Here is a 19,407-nt window from a genome sequence, read left to right as displayed (position 1 = left end):
TGCAGTGGAGTCACCTGTCAAACTTGTGTGGCTGCAGTGCCCCAGTCGCTTCCAAGGGCTTTTCCAAAGGCTTATAGCAAGAGCCAGCAATGTCTGTGCAGCAGACAGGATTTGCTGGGGGATGACAGCATAGGGAAATTTGTGTGGTAAAGTGCCATGTGATCCTGCATGGAAGGGGAAAGTAATGCTGCTTGACTGAATCTCTCATCAGCTTTATTTTCTGCAGCTGTGGGATAGTGCCAGTGGCATGAAGGTGGAGGTGGGCATCACCTGTGTCTGACACGGGGAAAAGGATGACACCTGCCAGGTCCTTGCCTTGGCTCAGGGCTGGCAAGGAAGGACAAGATTATGGGCATTTGCACTTGCGGGTTCTTTGGGTTTGTTTTATTATGTGGATTCTGTGTTTTGTAAAGCAGAGCTCAGGTCTCCCCTGTGCCCTGTGTCAGAGGTGCTGAGCAGAGTTCCTTGGTTGTGCCTCTGTTTCCTGGCACTTATGGGGATCTGTTGTCTCTGAGACTTCCCTTCCCTGGCTAGATGTGGTTGGAAGTGACCCAGGGTTTCGGAAGGCACTGGGGTTGCTCTGGTGGAAGATGTATGTGCTTGGGAGCCTTTGCAAGGGCCTGGGGAGCAGAGGCTCCTGGGGAGAAGAGGCCATGTAGAAGGGGCCAGCTGGTGACCTCAGGGTTCCATGCCTGGAACCTGAGGCCACAGCAGTGGCCAGTGTTACTTGCATAGGAAGCCCTTGTGTAAGCAGCAGTTCCCAAAAGCCTTTACTCCCTGGCACATTGTCATTGGGGCTGGTGAAGATGAAGGGAGCTCTCCTGAGGTACAGACCCCTCCTGGGGTATTCACACCTTCGGGATGGGACAGCCCCATGGGTGGAGGAAATGCCTTATGCAGAGCCTGTTTAGTGTTGCTTTGGTCCAGATTTATTGTATTTGGAAATTTATTGGATCTAAGTTTACCTTCTCTTGGCTGTACACCTGATAAAAGACATTTGTCAGCCCAAAGTCTGGCCAGATAAATCTTTTCAGTCACCACAGGGGAGGTGGCAGCACATGTGCTGAGGGCAGGGCAGAGCTTTTCCAGGTGCCTCTTGGGAAGGAGCTGGGAGAAGCAAGTGGTGGGACCAAGCCCAGCCTGGATTTGAAGGGAAGTGCCTGTAAAAATGAGTCTTGAGAAGTTCTGGTCCTACTGGTGGCAATTCAGCTGCTGTCACATTGAGCAGCATGTTCTGTGGCATCCCCTGGGTGTTACCAAGGGGTGGCTTTGGGCAGCGTGCCCTGGCTGGCAGGCAGTGGGAGTGGAGAACTGGCTGCCGGAGGAGGAAAGGAATCAGGAAAAGAGCAGCACCCAGGAGCTGTTCCAGTGAGCTTGAGGGGTTCCTGTGGCTCTTTGAGAGTTTTTCCCAGAGCACTGGGACGTTTCCCCCATTGGGGCTCTGCCAGGCACTAGGAGGAGCCAGTGACAGAGCTGGAAAAGCTGTCAGTGGCATCATATGGCACTGTGTCGCTCCTGTCTGGTGAGGCAGAGCACCAGCCCATCTGTGGTGGCAGGTGGGGGCCTGGATCTGAAAGGAGGTGCCTGTTCAGTTCCTGGCCAGTGGAGCTTTGGGAGTCTGGAAGGACCTGGCAGGGCTTCTTATCTTGGGAAGAAGGAGATGGGGGGAGGTAAAGGTTGTGTGCGTGTTGAAAATTGTTATATTTTCTGCTCACTTTCTGGTGGGGGAAGACATGCAGACAATCAATGTGATTGGTAATGCAAGCTTCGTTTATTAGCAATACAGAGGCACTTATATAGTGTGAAAGTACAAGCTTATCTGTTCTTTAATTAGTTTAAACTTACAAAAGCGCATTCTTACTTCTACATAATTGGGTTAGATCAAAGACTACATTTGGCAAGCTTCTATTATTTATGTTTTGTCTTGAGAGATTAAAGATTTTCCTCCCTTCTCATGGTCAGCCCATCTTTATCAGAACAGCACTGTGCCTCCTAAAAACTCCCTTTTTGTTCTCAGGCCTGTTTCTCACGCAGGCATTTTCTCATGGAGGCTTTTTCTCATGAAGGCCTTTGCTTGCAGGCCTTTGCCTGCACAGCTCTTTTATTGATCTGGTTTTATCAATAATCCATGTCCCTGATCCTCTAACCATTCTCCAACAATTTTCTATTTTTCATTTTGCCTCTGACTCGCGAGTTCTTTTACTCAGCATTTGCATTAAGAGGCGGAAGACGCGGAGTTGTTCTTCTAATTGATGTTTATTAATTCTTATCTATGGCATAGCTGCACAGTGTGCCTTCTAAGTTAACAAGGTGGAAAATGGCCCCGAGTTCTAACTTCTAAGGCCATTTAAAGTCCAAACCATCCAAATATAGAATGCCAACTAATTTATTTTTACTTATAATCCAATAACTAATTATTCATGATGCACACTGCGGGTTTTTTGAACCAATACCAAACCACCTAGATTTGTGAAGAAGAAGGAGGAACGAAGAAGAACTAATCCACACCCAAAATCCTCCATATTGTTACTATATCCCATAAACCTAAATTTTCTACGCCTCTACATATTCCACCCAGTGATACAACTTTACACAGCAACAATCTCAGTGCTGTTACATAATCTGGGAAGCTTTTCCCAAGGCCTCAGGTCGAATGCAGTGTGCTTTTGAAGATCATTGCCTGTCAGCACTGAAAGACTGAAATTCTCTGAACCCAGGATTCCAGCAGAAAATCACTTGAAGGCTGAAGAAAAGACAGTCGATACCTGTTTTTGGTGACAGAGTTTCTTCTTTTTCAGTCAGTTTGGGTTTTCTTCTGCTTCTGGGTGGAGCAGCATCAGAAACCCTTTAGGTTCTTCATTGCCTGCTTCTCTGTAGTGGTGCTTTCTGCTGCTCTCCTTTCTGCTCACCTTCATGGGCTTCTTCAGTCTCTGAAGCTGGAGAGGAAAGAGGGAAGCAGCTCATTTTCCCAGACTCAAGAGGAGGAAGGGAGGCTGAGTGCTTCCTCAGTTTAGCTAGGAGAAGGAAGAGAGCTTCTTCTGTTCTCGTTATCTCCAGACCATTTGATTGTGTCCAGCCAAAAAGTTGGTGAGATGGCACAAGCACTATGAGACTTCCTGAATTTGTAACTGCACAGCTGGGGAGCCCAGTGTGCAAGTATAGATTTCCTTGAAATCGATCCTTGCCTCCCTGCAGCCTGGTTCCACACCCTTTTATGGATTTCTTGGCTCATCTCCAGCTGTTTTCTGGATAAACATATAAGGTAGAGATCTCAAGTTCTTTTGACTGGAATAATACTGAGTCTTTGTCATCTTCGATTAATAGATGTGTGCACGCCACACTTGGTGGGGTAGAATAGTTAACTCTAGGGTGAGGAGGAGGGTTGTGTCTGTGGCATGTCTTGCCCCTGTCCCTGCTGCTACCATGATGCCTTCCTGTTTTAGCCAAAGTTCTGCCAATAAAACTTTTTCCCTCTGTGTCACCTGCCTTCCAAATATTGGTTGCCACTGAACTTCTGGAAGTTCAATGGAGTCCTCTTTTTATAAGGTCAAGCTGAAGGGATTAAGTGGTGTCCCTGTACATAGTCATGGGATAGATTTCTGATGATCTGGTTAGCTGGCAACTAACTCTAGAGAGGGAACATCCATTCTGATTTTATGCAGTCATAGTTACAACTTTATAACATCAGAGGCAGTTTTAATATACGTGAAGCATTTCACATATTGTCCTTGCTAAACTCAAAACAAAAATTAAGTACAGTGTGAATTGCTTAGAACTCTCACTTTGTCACTATGCTGGGGTTGTAAAGATCTTCATTAGTGTTTAAGTAACCCCTTAACATCTAAGGATGGCCATTTTACAGGTGATCACTATGGGAGTATTGGATGAAATGAGTTTTATAATGTTTCACAGTGAGGAGTATCTCCTGGCAGACTAAAGGAATAAAAGCATAGGAAGAAACCCTGTCTAGCTGAAATTATTGTTCCTCTAAGCTCTGAGTGGTGCATGCTGAAAAAATGATTATCCACTGAATGGGAAGTCTTTTCTTCTATTCCTTTGAAGCAAAATAATAACCTGACACTTTTCTTTATCCAGTGATTTTTTGGAAAGCATTAAAAAAAATGAATTCACAATTTCCTATGTGGATATGAAGTCAGTTCCCTGAAATGAATATTCAGTATAAAAATCTAATAGGTAAGAAGAAAGACATTTGTTACATAGCAGTTGGCATAAATTTTGCTTCTAATGAGGATAAAATACATGTAAATGAATAATTACAGTAATTGTTGTAATTAGGACTTGTTCACGACAAAGGTCTCATATAACCAACTTTAGGTTTATTAAGATTTATAGTCTGAACTCTTAATTCCATTTTATTCCTTTAGAAGTAGGATTTGCTAGGGAAGGAGCGTTTTCAGCAAGCTGACTTGCTACATGCTCTCAACTATAGATGCAACTATAGAAAATTCCAGTTTTCTTCATGGCAAAGCTGGAAGGCTTCCAGTGAGATGCTGTAAATGACCAAAATTACTGTAATGTGGGGATCTAATAGTTGAAGGCATTCATGAGTGGACATACTGGGTCTGACAGTTTCTGGCTTTAAATTGTAGTAGATTTTCTCCCTTTCAAGTTTTAAGAAGTTCTGGTTACAAATAAAAATGTTGTCTCCTTTGCAAGTTAATGCTATTTAATAGTAGATTTTGACGGCTAAATCTTCTTGTGTGTTGTTGCACATCCTCTCTGCTTCTACTAGAATTGAATAAAAGCAGCTGTTTTGCTGTTGTTTGACTCTTTTTGGCTTCAAGACAAGTCCTTTAGCCGCTGCAGTCACAACAGTCGCAGCATCCTCAGGCTGGTTTTAATTACAGCAGAATCTGCAAGCATCCCTGAAGCATGGAGAAGAGTTTTGCATCTCATCAGTTGCAGGTGGGGTTGGAATTGACAGTGATCCAATGTGGCTCTAAGGGTTTCCAGGGTTTTTTCCCCTGCATTGTACTGCAGTGCTGAAGTAGGTTGAGTGCTGCAGCGCTTTTGACCCCAGGTTTTCTGTTTAAACTAAGGTTGAATCCATGGAATCAGTTTTTCCTGTGTTCCCCAGTGAGGGAAAAGCACACACACAAAGTCCTGGTATCCTACCCAGTTCTATTGTTCTCCTGCAGGTATAACCACCCAGAATTGTATATGCTATATATATATCCTAAATATATATGCTATAACTACCCCTAAATAGTTAGGTGAGCATAATAATTCCTGTGGTTTATAGCCTAAACCACACCTGATAGTGTCAGCAGCTCATGGACAGCTTCTCAGAGTTCTGCATGTACTGTCAGAATGTAGAAGTGGTTAATAAACCCTTTTTTATAATGCTGGGTTTAGGTAACTTGATTTTGCATTATAAACCTAGGAGTGGCTTGGCTAGAGTTATTTTGTTTCCTTGTCTATGGAGCAAACCCAAAGCAGTTTCTGAACACTAAAGCACTTTAAGATATGGTTCTTATAGAATGTACATTCTTTTTTTAGTTTTTCCTTTGTCTTTCTTAGAATTTCAGAGGAACTCAGGGCAATCCTCTTTCCGTGTTTCCTTCTCCCTCCCCATCTAATTAAGGCTGGGAATTCAGGTACTCTAATGCCATGAGATTTAATAAGTGTCTTTGAGACTATTAGTGAATCACGATGAATGTGTGCCATTTTCTGCTCTTTGCTAAATATAAAGGAGGGACTGGGTCATGGTGTCCTCAGCTGTCACGGGTACCACAGGAATTTTCTTAACCAAGTTGAGCTCTGTCTTAGCTGCAGCGATTTTTACCTTCACTATTCCAATTGAGGGGGCTGCTCCTGAACTTTGTGGCTTTAATGCATAGGAATCAGCTTTGAATTTCCAGCCTGCATATGTATCTGTGGGTGGTTTAGAGCCATTTGTCCTTGCGTTAGGGAGGTTTGTCCTTAAATCCTGAATAGTTCTTTTTCTCTTCTGGATGTTCCTGTGTGAATATACAGACTGGTGATAATCCTGTCCTTTTTCAGACTGGTTTTGTGAGTCTGAACACAGTGGAATCCACTCTTGCATGGTATGCTCTCAGGTGTAATTGTTCACTATACACAGTTCAGTTCACCTGTTCCCAAAGGGAACATTCCCATGATGAAGATGCCCAGCATTCTGTATCTGATCTCTCCAGCGCTTGATTCCATTTGTCTGCTGGAAAAAAATTGATAGTCCTTAAGTACTCAAGTATTTAGTGCAGATTTTATTCAGGATTACACATTATGTTCCATGCTGCCTTTAGTAATTGAAATTACTTCACTGCAGTCATGCAAATAAAGTAATTGCAGTGTGGCCTGGAATTAACCTGCACTGGGATCCACCTCGGCCTTTTTCTTTTCTCCCTCAGCCTTTCCATTTTTTTTTTAATACCAGCTATACACATATTTTCAAATACTGTCCTGCTTGATGTTGATTAACGTATTCTGTGCATGGTCCATCAGTGGAATTTTAGTGTGGTTTCAATATTACTTTTTTATTTTGTTTAGAGACACTTAATATTTTTCTTTCAGTCACACATCTGTCTCTGAAAATTTTGGAAGTCTAATCTCCTGCCCAACCCAGTAATTAAAGATTGGAAGAAAGATTTGTCTGGCAAATACTGCACACGGAGTGAAGTAGGAAAATGTGCTGAGGATGTCCTGTAAAGGGTGGATGTTCTGGAGGAGGGGTTGGCAGTTGCACATGTGTACATATACCTCCACCTGTCTTGCTGTCTTGTACATAATAACCATCCATTATCCCCATTATCCATTTCAGGGTTTTGCTGTGTGTCAGCAATATAATTATTTGTATTTTTTTAGTGTTTCTCTCCTCACATGTTTAAAACAGCTTGATTGTAACAGCCAGTTAATCTCTCAGTAGGGCTTTGAGGAGGGGATGCAATCACTCTGTAGAGGAGTAATCAGCTCCCCTATCACCATGCACAGTACTACATTTTCTTCTTATCTTTAACAACACAAAGGGTGCAGCACCCTTTGCTGTTTTATTACAGCTAAGTGCTTTGAAGAGTTTCACAAAATGAGATGTCACCTCTACTGTGCCTCCTTTTCTTGGGCAGAGGCCAACTGCAGTGCTATTGCTGATGCTGATGTCATTTGTCTCCTTGAGTGAGACTTTGTGGCATCTTCCTTTTCCCAGTTTTGCCCTTCTCCTTCCGCTTTTTATTGTGTAATTGGGATTCAAGACTTGTGAACTTGTCGTTTCCTTGAGTTGGATTTTGTTCCTTTGTCAGAGAGCGTGAATTACAGTTGCCCCTGCACAGGCACATTCTTGTTCCTGTGTATCAGTTTAAGGAAGACATCAGCTGTTAGTTCCTGAAGGATTGGCTGTAGTCCCCCAAGAGCCCATAAGAAACCTGTTGGCACCTTATGGCTTCCGGTCATTAACTGGAGCATGTACTGTCACCGCATGTCTTTGAAAGTGCTGGAGTATGGCTTTGATGTGTTCTCCCACAGTGTGTTGGCCCTGCACTTCTTCATGGCACAGGCAGAGCCACGGTCTCCTCCTGGGTCCTGACCTGTGCTTGTGGGGCAGAGGGGCAGATTGGTTGCTGGGGTGTGCTTGACAGTGGGCCAAGATAGGCTGTGGACTCAGGCCAAGTGACAGCTGGGCTGTGCACCATAGAAGAACTTAGAGCTACAGTTCTGGTGTTAAGCACAAGCAAAAGTGACATCCTCATTCACAACTCTTATCTCTCCTTTCTTTTATACCTCTTAGGGTGTTTCAAAGATGACCGTATTGTGTTCTGGACTTGGATGTTTTCGACGTATTTCATGGAGAAGTGGGCCCCCCGGCAGGATGATATGCTCTTCTACGTCCGTCGGAAACTGTCCTATGTCAGTGGGGAGAGTACCGAGGGTAAAAAGGTGAGTGATGATGTATTTTAATTTGGGAAGCTTAAGATAACATAGGATTTGGTGTTGTGGAGTACCTGCAAACCAAGGATAAGGAATTTCCAACTCTGCTCGCCACAGTTATACAAAATTGACCCATAAGGACCCATGGTTAAGGTTGTGAACTCCGGGTGACCCTGCCTTGGCAGGGGGGGTTGGATTGGATGATCTCCAGAGGTCTCTTCCAACCCTAATGATTCTGTGATTCTGTAACATCAGCAGCAGTGTAAATGAGGTGCACTGTCATAGACTTGAGAAAATAAGAAAGCTTGCCTGCTTTTTTGGGAAGCTGATTTTTGTTTTGCTTTTCAGTGATGATACTTTAGAAACTCAAAGTGCAAGTCTAGAAAGAGAGAAAAAAAGGAGAAGGAAGATGGTCACACTGGTATTTCTAGAAGAAAACTGCCTGAGATACCAGAGTATCAGGAATGAACATCTGTTGGGTGTACTCAGTAGCAGAATGCAAGCAGCCTCCTGGAGCTGGGATACAGCAATGACAAACAGCGGAGAAACTACTGTGTTCTCATAGTTTACATTTAAGACAATATGCCCCTCCTAAAGAACTATTGTTCCTTGCAAACATAGTCAAGTATCCTAGTACTGCTGCACAGGTATTTATTTCCCCATTGGAGATCTGAGAAACTTCTTAGCATTCCATGGCAGTTTTCATCTTAGGTAGGGGAAACAGAAGCAATAAATAGGATGGTTTTATTAGGAGTTAAGGTTGGTGGCTGCAGGAAGATAAACGGAGGAAGAAAAGACGGGGATTAATTTCCTGACACGTGTAAATAATGGACACTGTTGTTAAATCGCAGGTATTAGTGAATGGTGTATGTGAAAGTGTTTGTAACCAGCTATACAAGAGTTCTCTGGGTTCAGATTTGGTAGTGCAAAGAACTGCAATTGTCAGCTCCCTTGAGAAAAAGATTCCAGAACGTTTTCCCACAGTTTTGGTGAAGATGCAGAAAATGGACAGAATTATCTTCTCTCTTCTCCCTGGCCCTCCAACTTCCATCGTGACAACCACTAAGAAGAAGATGGCAAAATATGGTTCTTTCTCTATCAGATGAATGGTTTAGTCTTCAGCTAATGTGTTTGGAGCTTTAAGACTCGTGGGAGAAACTTCCATCCTGATTGTTGTTTAAGTGACGGTAAATGCATCCCTGTTTCACATCAAATGATATTATGGCTTTGTTCAGCCTGGTAAAAGCATGGGTTGTTTAACCTCTTGTCCTTCTCAACAGGGAAGGTGAATCTCAGAGACAGCCTAGTTGCTTAAATCCATTTGCAGACCCCTGATCCATCTGTTTAACTGATTCATTAGCTTAACGTGTTTGAATCTCTTATGGATAGGCGACAGTGACATAAACCCTTGTATTTGCTCTCAGAGCATTATTTAAGCTTTCCAAAAGCACTATAAATAATTTTTATTTGTGAGGAGGTTTCGTAAGTGATGGTGACTACAAAATCAGCATTAGTGAATCATGTGTGGTAACAGTTGGGATTAGAAGTGGGCCTTATAGCACACAGCGTTTTGTAACTCTCCCTTGGCTGTCTGTATTTTGCTTGGCTTCTAAGAATTGAACCTTTCTTGTGACTTTGAAGTACTTCAGTTGCTTTGTGAAACTTCGTAGTTGGTGATTCATTGGTACTTGTTCAGCTGTCCTCCTGTTTGATTTGACTTGTCTGCTTTGTAGTTCCAGTTCCTCTTTTATCTGATTTTTGAGCCTGTCCAGTGAAGTGAGACAGCAAACAACTGCCCGTACACTTTGAATTATGATGTCTTGGTTTGAAAGACAGGTGTCTGCCAAGGAAGGCAGGAGTCTCCCTTGAAATGAAAAAAAAATGCAACCCCCTTCCCTCCAAATTACTGTAATTTTGAAATCAAGGGGCTTTCAGGCAAAGATATGAGGAATAGGAATAACAGTTCGTTACTATTACATATCTATATGTGTATAACAAGGCAAACAAGCAGCAATAACAATCACAAACCCAGTCCCAGCCTTCTCGGCTGTCGGGCCCTTTCCCCTCGGGTGCAGTTCCGCTCGCAGCCGGCAGGGGCGCTGGCGGCTCCCGGTGAGCAGGGCAGGTGCGATGGTTCCCCCGCGGCTGCAGGGGGCGCTCCGGAGCGAGCTCGGGGAGCACGCGGCACCGGTGCCCTGGGATCCCGGGAAGAGATGGAACAAAGAAGCTTCACAAACCCCTGGGCAGCCGATCCCAGTGTGTGGCTGGACCCTCGGGAACAGCAGGCTGGAACAGCAGGGACGAGCACAAATCCTGGGTGACAGATGAGATGTATCAAACTCCGGAGCTGCGGTGGGAACCCCTGGAGGTGTCAGCAGGCAGCATGTGCGGGGGCTACAGAGTGGTGAAGGCTCGAAGCAATGGCGGGGGCAGGGCAGCAGCAGCCCGGCTCCCAGTGGGGCAGGGAAAGGCGGGCTTGGGAATCCTGGGGTTTCTCTGGTAGAAGGAAGGCAGCTGAAAAAAAGCAGAAGCCTGCCGTGCTGACAAATTCCTTCCAGCCTCCCTCTCCGTCCAAACACCAGGAACTAACACCCCACAAGCCCAGGTGAAAGAGAGTAGCCAGATGGACCCCTCCCGCTGTGGCCAGGTCTTTTGTTTTTCTTAAGCACCCAGTAATTTGTCCCCCTGGCAACATGTATGGGGAAAATTCTTTAAGAGAAAAAGAAAGCAGAAGGAGAACTCCTAAAACCCCAATGTATGACTGTATGGGTTTTTAATTTACTTTGTGGTTTTGGACATTCTTTCTTGAAAAATGATGCCAAAATGCCAAAGTCACACTGTTAAAGGGGAGGGAGATGGAGACTGGTATCTGTAGAAGCTGGATAGAAGTACAAGCCTCCCTGCCACCCACCAAACAGTGCTCTCATTTAGATTCCATGGGGTAGACTGAAAAGGCAAATGAAGGGGAGAGTTCAGATGTTTGGGGACATTTAGGACTAGAACTGGAGCTGTGCTGTTGGCTCCTGCTTTATGCCAAGCTGAGCCAAATGGTCTGGTGATGATTCCTTCATGGACCACATTGAGGGTGGCTTTGTAGTCTGGGTGCACCGTGAAACTAGTTCATTGTAGTTCTTCCACAAACACCGCTATATATGTGCTCAGTGCTTAACTGGCTGCTGCAGGTTTTGGCTGAAGAATATTGGCAGAGGTGACTCATCCCATGTCAGCTCAGAACGTTAGTTTATGTTCATGAAAATAAGATCTGTGCAGCTTTGAGCACAGCAATCATCGGACTGATGACAAGGACAAAAAGGGTTGAATGTGGAGAGGCTGTTTGTCTGAATGCTGACAGTGGTGGTGTTTGTGTCATTTCCATGCCCTGGTGTGATGGTCTGTGTCAGTGGGAAACAAGTGTCAATGAATCCAGTGGTTCCCAGGTTTTGGTGCCTGTCTTGTGTGATTAAAAGTAGTTCCTGCTTGTGGGTTTGGATTCTTCTGTGCTTACTGGAGCTGAAGAGCGTTGGCAATAACATTTGATTTTAAGTTGAAGTGTAACAGAAGATAAGCAGAAAAAACCTGATAGGATCAAGATTAGAGGTTCTTCTCTGTTTTGAGACTGGATGAGAAGGGCTTTGGATGCAGCTTAGTCACGCTAGCTTTAAGTAATAAATCATACCATTTGGTATGTCCAGTAGGTGCTGCTGTTAAACTTCTCTACCATCATAAATTTTATTTTAAAAGGCTTTTTAAATTATCTGCTTTGCAGTCTGTCAGGTCTAAGAGACTTTCCGTTTGCTTCTCTTTTCCTTCCCACCAATTTCTAAACTGAGCATAGATGGATGAAACAGCAATTAAGCTCCTAATACATGAATGCCAGGGCAGAACTGCCTTATGGAATTCTGGACTATATCCACTACACAGACTGTTGGATCCCAGAGAAGTACATTTAATTCTGTCTTTCCTTGGCATGACACAGTAACACTCTTGAAGTTTTCCTTGCCAAGTTTTGAAGATACTTCTTCTCTTGGTGTCTTTATGCAAAACCACAGACCTCCTGTGTCAGGTTCTGTGCAGACCAAGGCATTATGGAGTGTAGCTTTTCCCAAGGTTAAGGAATTTAGCAGGATTTTGTAAGGTGGAATCCCTTTGACTTGTCGCTCTTTATTAAGTCAAGACTCAAAAGCCACTTTGCTGCTGCCTCTCATGCCAGCTGATGAGACCTACTAGAAAATGTAAGTCCTGATCTTCGCTTCCAAAGAGTCTTGGACACTGCAGGTTTGAAAGGTTAACATGGTTGGACTCTGGATTATGATTTTAAAATGCTGTTAGGTCAAGATTGATTAACTCTGATCTTTCTGTAGAGAGCAGCTTTATGTTCTCCTGGGAATCCAGAAGATGCAAGTATATAGTGTTACACAGACAGCTGGGAAATGAAGATAAAACTTCAGTGATGGACCAGCAGGTTGTATTCTGCCTTTCAGCGTACCTTTTCACCTGAAAAGGTACCTTATCTACAGGGCAAAGCAATAAAAACAATAAATGTAAGACACCTTGGTCATGTTTTGAGCTTGCCTGGATATTGGAGTAGTTCCTATTTTCTTCAGCATCTGTTACTGTATCCCGCAGCCATAGGGAAGAGAGGAGAGAAGATCCAACAGGCAGGAATTGTGCCGCAAGATTGATTTATTTAATTCTTTTACAAACTCTTTTATAGACTTTTTTCTTCATAGTCTAATTGGACAAAGGATCAGCCACCCTCTGGGTTGATTGGCTAGAAATCCTAAATATCCATTGTCAAAATATTTTTCTACTGTACCATAAACATAGTTCTACAAGGTCGCAGGTGTTCATAGTTTACAGAACTTCTGCAAATATCTTCGTGAGAGAGAAGAGTATCTCACGGGCTTAGAAAGAAGCAATAAAAATTCTTGCTAGCAGCAATATTGTATCCACAAGCATCCTATGAATGTGGAGGAGTAGAGTTGCTGCCAAATGCACAGGTTAGTCATTAGGACTGTTAAGTCTTCAAAAAGCTTAAGCTACTGATGTTGTGACTGCAACTTCAGAAACAGAACTGAACAGAGCCATGGTTTACATGTTCATGTGCATCTGGACCTGTGACTCAACAAATACTGCTTGTGGTGTGACCAGTCAGTTTCCAAACCTAAATTACTTCAGGCACATGACTTGCACTGAAAATCACAGGATTTTCCTAACTGAATCCATAATTCACTGTCACCATCTGGCTGCCTGGAAGATTCAACAACATGAACTCAGCATCTAATAAAAATACAAGTTTTAAGAATCCTTCATTACTGGCTCTGTTGCAGTGTTGGGGTTTTTTTCAGCACTGCAAGCAAACAGGATGTCTCCAGAAGAGCTCTGTGCTATACTTCATGGCAGTCCCATGCCACCACCCAAATGCTGAAGAGAAGTAAATAGCCAAAAATTGCATCTTTCTTGCTGAATAAATTTTCTCCTTGTACATGGGTAGTATGTGGGAACAAACGATTGCAACACCTGCAAGCAGATACAGTTGGCTGTTGTGCCTCAGCTCTGCCATTGTGCTGCACTTCTAGAGGTATTGCAGTGAGCAGGCTCCTGCAAAAAGTTCAGCATCCAAACGGTGCTTTTATTTTGAAACATGAAAAAGGAACCCTGGCATTATCAGATTGATTAATGTTTTTGTAAGGAGCTCAGCATCTTCTGTGCAAAGATTTGACCTTTCTTTTGCAGTTCCCCTTGCCAGAAACCCCTGTGCTTTCTCATGCTAATTTGCTGATACTTGATTGTCTAAATGTGTGAGCATAAAGGAGTTGCTACCTGAGAACCTCTGCTCATGATGCACTTACGAAATCATCAGGGTTGGAAGAGGCCTTTAAGATCATCAAGGCCATCTCCATTTCCTCTGTGTGCTGTGGCAGACTGCTTGGAAAAAAAGCAAAAGAAAGAATGTACTATGATGAGTGTGACAGGAGCATCTTTTTTTCCACAGAGAATGATCCATGCTGTCTGTGACCTTCACTATGCTTGTGACACACGTGACAGGCTAACACCAGTCCAGGGTGGTGATGCTCTCATCTTCTGCCCTATTTCCAGAGTAAATTCCTGTTGAGGCAAAACAAGTGCACAGCTGAAATACTTTCACAGTATCACAGTTGCAAAACTCCAGACTCAGGAGGGGGTGTAGGCTGCAGGGGCACTTTTAATGAATTGCTTTATATTGCTTTCAGTCTCTGAAGAAATCTTCTTAAGCAGTCAAACAGGATGACAAGAAAGCCAGAATCAGATTTGATTTTAATATGAATGGCACTGAAAAGTGGCAGCCCTGAGCCATGTGGCCAAGAAGATGCTCTGTTTTCGACTGCAGAGAGCAACTTCACTGGGTAGGGAAGAAGCCCAGACCCAGTTTTCCCATCTGATGAATTATGCTGAATAATTCAGTATCAGAAATGCATCATATCTGTCTGAGTCACTGGGGAGTGGAGGGACAGAAGAGCACTGCTAGGCTGGGCTTGCATCCTGGAAAAGCTAAAAGTGTCTGCTTGGAGCTCCCTGAAAGGCCTCATCAGGCCACTGGTTCATCAGAGCACTTAGTGGATTTGATCTGTGGGTTACAGGCTGGTCAACTTGCTTACTAGAGGTATGGGAATGTCTGGGTTCAGTGTTAAAATTAATATGCAATTCAATTGGAGCTCTGGAAAATCATCATCATGTTTGTAGTAACATTGGTAATTAGAATTTAAATGTCTAATGTCTGGACCAGGGTTTACTCCCACCCTGTCTTCTGGTTATTAACCCAGTTTATGCATTTCTGTATTCAACGGAGGTGGTTTGAAACACACTGATTTATTACCGTTCTGTAATGTTCCTTCTCCCATGGCAGTGTCTGCTGCCTATGGATGTAACGTACCTTCCTGAATCGTGGTGACTGGATACTGCAGGAGGCACGCTGTGTGTTGCTTCAGGTACTTGTGCTTCTCTATGAGCTTCAGAAAGGCTGGAAAATAACAATACAGGAATAAGATAACAGTGAGCAACTTGTTACACCTGAAAATATGAGTTACTCTGTGGTCTAGGACCATGTTTGATAATGTTTAAATAGTCACACATGTATCTCTTCCCTTCATTTTGGAAAGCTGATTTAGCAGATCATGGAGCATTTGGGGAATGAAAGTTGGTGGGATTCACATAGTAAAAGTGTGAGGCAGCAGCAAAGATGACTTTGTCAGGATCCCAAAACCAAGTCATTCTTGCCTTGCTGATACTGCTCAGCATATTTGAACTCCCAGCCTTGTCTTACTTAGCCACTGTTAACCACTGTCCTGGTGCCACAGCCAGGCTAGGGATAAACTGTTTCCACACCCATGTGACTTATGGTTTGCACATTTTTGCTTTCCCCTGATTTGTTTGATGAGCATCTTCAAGCATTCAGACTGCTCCATTATTTGAACAACTTGCACTTTTATTTTTCATCTTTTATACCTCTTTTGCTATTTCTGGAGTTACAAAGGCAGAACTAGATTTTTGGGGTCCTTTTCACCTAAGTAATTTGAATTATGGTTGGTTGAAGTCAGCTTTTAATTCTCAGAGTCCTGTTAGCATTCTCAGTCTTATAAGTTACTCATTCTTATCACTCCAGAATCTTTCTCATATACGATGTGCAGATACTGAAAGCAGATGTGTAGGCTTGTTAAATCTTTGTTTCCTATGTCTGTGACTTGCCAATCAGAAGGAAGGTCATGTGCTTCTTGAAAAGAAGAAAACAGAATACATTTGGTAGGTATTCCTTGTGATGAAGTACTTTTACAAGAGCTATAATTAATTTTAAGGTGATTTCTTTAATACTGAGATATAAACTTATGTAACCATGAGAAGAAAGTAAGAATTCAGTGAGAAAACACAATCTCAAGGCAGTGCAGGATCTAAAAAACTTGTGTTTGATATGTACCCTCAAATGAGGACGGCAAACAGTTATTTGCTGTAGAGTGATGAAGGGCAAAGGTTACAGGAGAGTTTTTTGTCTTTGAAGATGGAGGAAGCTGCTGTTTCTAGCTGCCAGCTGATGGTATAGATTGCCCAGCATGCCTTTTACTCTTGTTCTCATTAAGAGCTAAATGAGATCTGACTTTTGAACTTCACCATTCAGTTCAGAGCTACTCATAGACCAGTGTTTGTTCTTCCCCCAAAAGGACACTTGGGTGGGAGGAGAGGGTGCCAGCAAATCAAAGCTGGGAGATGTTTGCAGTGATAGCTCATCTTCTCTAAGAGAGTTGGGATAATGAGCAGTGTAATTAACCCTAAATTTTAGGGCTGGACTTGACAAATCAAAGCACTTCTCATTCTAAGGTAAACTAAATTGTTAACTCCAGGGCAGTCTTAGGTTATTAAGCCACTACCTGCAACCAGAAACATAAATGACAGGAGAAAGATTAGGTTGTAAGGAATTAGAGGAATTACAGCAGTACTAAAACCCACATGAATAATGGGAATAGCTTTCCAGGACTGAATATCAAAAGGAATAAAGTCTACGTGTGAGTTGACTTCGTTGTTTCAAGCTGAGACTGCAACTGCAGTTGTTCAGTGGAGACAGTAAGGGATCCAGTGTGTGAGTGCAGCTCCCTCTGAGAGTCCCAGGCTGAGTACCATCAGTACCTAGAAGGTACCAGGGTGGGATAATAAAGTGGTGAAAGATCAGAATTTTAGCGTATCTTACCCAGAGTTTTGTTCAAGGAAAAAAACTCTGCTTTGCTCTCCTTCACAGCTATGTGAGGCTTTCTCCCTAAGAGCTTTTGGCTAGCTGCCTTAGGGTGGTTTTCTAGTCCCTGACTGTCTGCTCTATGCCCAGAAATGATTGTTGTAGCTTTAAGGTGGGTCTGGGGGTGGGAGGAGCCTTGGGGCTCTTGGGCGGGCTTGTTCAAAGCCTCACTCCCAAGTGACAGCGTTACCTTGTTTCGTAGCTAGCTTGGTTTTTTGTTAGCTTAGGCAAGAAGTTTTTTTCCTTTTCCTGGCCTTGGAGACTGTGACAGCAATCCTTCGGTGGCCTTTGTTTTTTTTCCTGAACTGTTCAGGTTGGTTTTGGTCCAAGATTGGAGAATTGACGGGAGAAGAATTGGCTGGGGGATGGCCAGGAAGCTGAGGGGCTGCACTATCTTGCTCCCAGATCTCAGAAAAGCCAACCCTGTGAAAGAAAGTGTATGGAAAATCATGCTATGAAAAGCCAGCATCCACAAAGGAGACAGAGGAGTCCTACAGCTTTATTCAAATAAAGGGAGAGAGTCCACTGGGGCACACGCCTGTGGTGTTTTCTCCCTCGGATTTTGGAGGGTGTGGCCTCCTTTTATCCTAAACTCCCGGGCCTCTTCTGTTCCCCATTGGCTGAGGGACTAGGAAGGTACGGCCTTCCTGAACGGCCTACCACATATCCCCTCTTGAATCTGTCATTTTACCCCAAAGTTCAGAAGTTCAGGCTTGCGCAGACCCCCTTGCTGTTTCAGGAGCCCAGCTGTCCGGGCTCTGTAACAAACCTGCTGCCCAAAGTTAGTAGAGACATTAAGACGCGTTTTAAAGACGTTAACACCCATACCTTCACCCATCAAATTGTTTGTAAAGACATCTTCCCTATCAATCCCTCCTCTTTTTATTTATCTTTATAAAACCTAGTTATTATTAACTTTACCGGTTTGAGACAAATTTGGAGGAACATCCGAAATGAGCGTCCTCTGATAGAAGGCAGGTTACAGCCATCCCATTCCTCCACCAGGTTTGGAAAGAATTTCCCTCGGAGGAAAGTGAAAAAAACACCTGTTTATTTAATAAGTAAAGTGCATGCAGACACGGGAAAGAAAAAGAATAATGCTAAATAATGAAACCTCTTGCTGTGGAGAGAACCTGGCTAGATTTCAAAGTCCTTTGTGAGTGTGGCTTTTTCCTCTCCGGAGCTGGGGTTTGGCGTGGGCCCCCTCCGGGCCAATGATGTAGGGTATCCCGATGATGTTCCGGTGTTCTAAACAGTTCCAAAAGAGAAGAAAAAGAAACCAAAGTCCCAGGGCTTCATGCTTTAGCTAACGAGCAAAAAAATAGCTAAAAAAACAAGAGGAATGTAACTCTTCCCTGCTGCAGAAGCAGAGCAGCTGGGCAGGAGACGCCAGCGAGCTTATCTTGTGTTTTGAACACAGCGCTGAAGGAATTCCACCAGCTCTCCCCCCTCTCCCATAAAGGTACAGAAAGGCACAGGGTTCATGTCTGGGCATAGAGCAGATGACAGGGGACACACATCATAAAGTCACACCAAGACATTTGTAGCGGGTTCAGTTCGTAAACCGGACAGAAACACCAATTGAGTGTAGTGGTTTTGTTCAAAATATCCATTACTTACTTATTTTCTTTCTGTGAGGTAAGAATTAGGAGAAAAGCAAAGCAGGCACAAAACTGAAAAGAATATAAAGAAGTTTATTAACTTATTAGACCTAAAAGAAAGGGGAAAAAAAAAAAAAGTTAGACTAAACCTTCAGAATACCTTCTTCCCCCCACCTTTCTCCCTTGTCCCACTGACAATGTAAAAAGACAACCCTTGAGATTTTCAGTCAGTTTACCACTTCTATAATAACCTTCTTCAGTTCACTTAGGGAGAGGAGTCTCTCTTGCTCATGCTATGGAGACACCTCCACAAGAAACAGTTCTCTCATGGCTTCAATGTCACAGGGAGAGAGCTGCCCTGGTTGGTTCTCTGCTTGCATGTGAGAGTACCTTCCCTTGACTTACAGCCTTCCCCACAACTGCTTTCGAGGGTCCAGTCTTGAGCTACTGGGGTACCATTTTTAAGGATGAGATGTTCAGAGGTAAAGGTTCTCTTCACCCATCTCTGGGAGCATCTTGATTTCCAGAAACAGAGGCCCTCCTCCTCCCTTCAGAGCAAGGGTCTTCATCACTTTCATCTCTTTCTGTTCAAGCTTCTCATCAAATTACAGCTACTTCAATATTTGGTCATTTCAGCACAGGTACTTCTGCTCACAATTACAGTCATTTGCTTATTTCAGCACAGATACTTTTGCTCACAATTGCAGTTTGAATGCTCCACCCCCCCATGCTTTCATGAAATTACAATGGGTACTCTGAGGTATCATAGTCCATGACCATAGCTTTACAACAGAATTTTAGCTTCTAAGCTTGAAGCAACTCCTCTTTCTACTCCCTCAGCATTTCAGCTCTTCCTCCTTCATTGACTTTGGTGTCTCTATGGCATTTTTTCACGTGCCTTCACCTTTCCTCTTCCTCTGACTTGGGAGAGGATTGATGTCTGCAGGCTTCATCTGTTCTGGAGGAAACTTACAGCACTAAAAGGGTTAATCTCACCTGGGCCCCACAGCTGGTTGGTCACATGATCTTTGCCTTTGCCTTCAGATGAATCTTCGGCCACACTGGAGGGGGGGAGCCAGGCCGTGCCGCCTGCATGGAGCAGGGCTGCGGGGCTGGCCTGCACTAAGGGGCTGCGGGTGGAACAGGGCC

General features: G+C 43.7%; 1 protein-coding gene and 1 long non-coding RNA gene across 4 annotated transcripts in view; one reads left to right on the top strand and one right to left on the bottom strand.

The window, feature by feature from the left end:
• KIAA0930 (KIAA0930 ortholog) overlaps window positions 1-19,407 on the top strand; it is an 89,170-nt gene that overhangs the window by 18,407 nt on the left and 51,356 nt on the right. For both annotated transcript variants that reach the window (XM_032106836.1, XM_032106834.1), the window contains exon 2: window positions 7,760-7,908. In XM_032106836.1, coding sequence (XP_031962727.1) covers window positions 7,760-7,908 — 149 coding nt within the window. The remainder of the gene's footprint in view (window positions 1-7,759; window positions 7,909-19,407) is intronic.
• Window positions 12,669-17,805, bottom strand: LOC116443038. Of its 2 annotated transcripts, XR_004239732.1 has the most exons (5): window positions 17,772-17,805; window positions 17,579-17,679; window positions 16,848-17,080; window positions 14,813-14,899; window positions 12,669-14,007 (listed from the first exon to the last, which is right to left on the bottom strand). It is a non-coding gene; the product is annotated as an uncharacterized LOC116443038 (long non-coding RNA). The 2 variants fall into 2 exon arrangements; XR_004239731.1 differs by having other exon boundaries at window positions 17,579-17,787.

Source organism: Corvus moneduloides, chromosome 4, assembly GCF_009650955.1.
Source record: "Corvus moneduloides isolate bCorMon1 chromosome 4, bCorMon1.pri, whole genome shotgun sequence".
Taxonomy (NCBI): Eukaryota; Metazoa; Chordata; class Aves; order Passeriformes; family Corvidae; genus Corvus; species Corvus moneduloides.
Note: the sequence above shows the minus strand (reverse complement) of the source record. Positions and strands in the feature narration are given on the sequence as shown.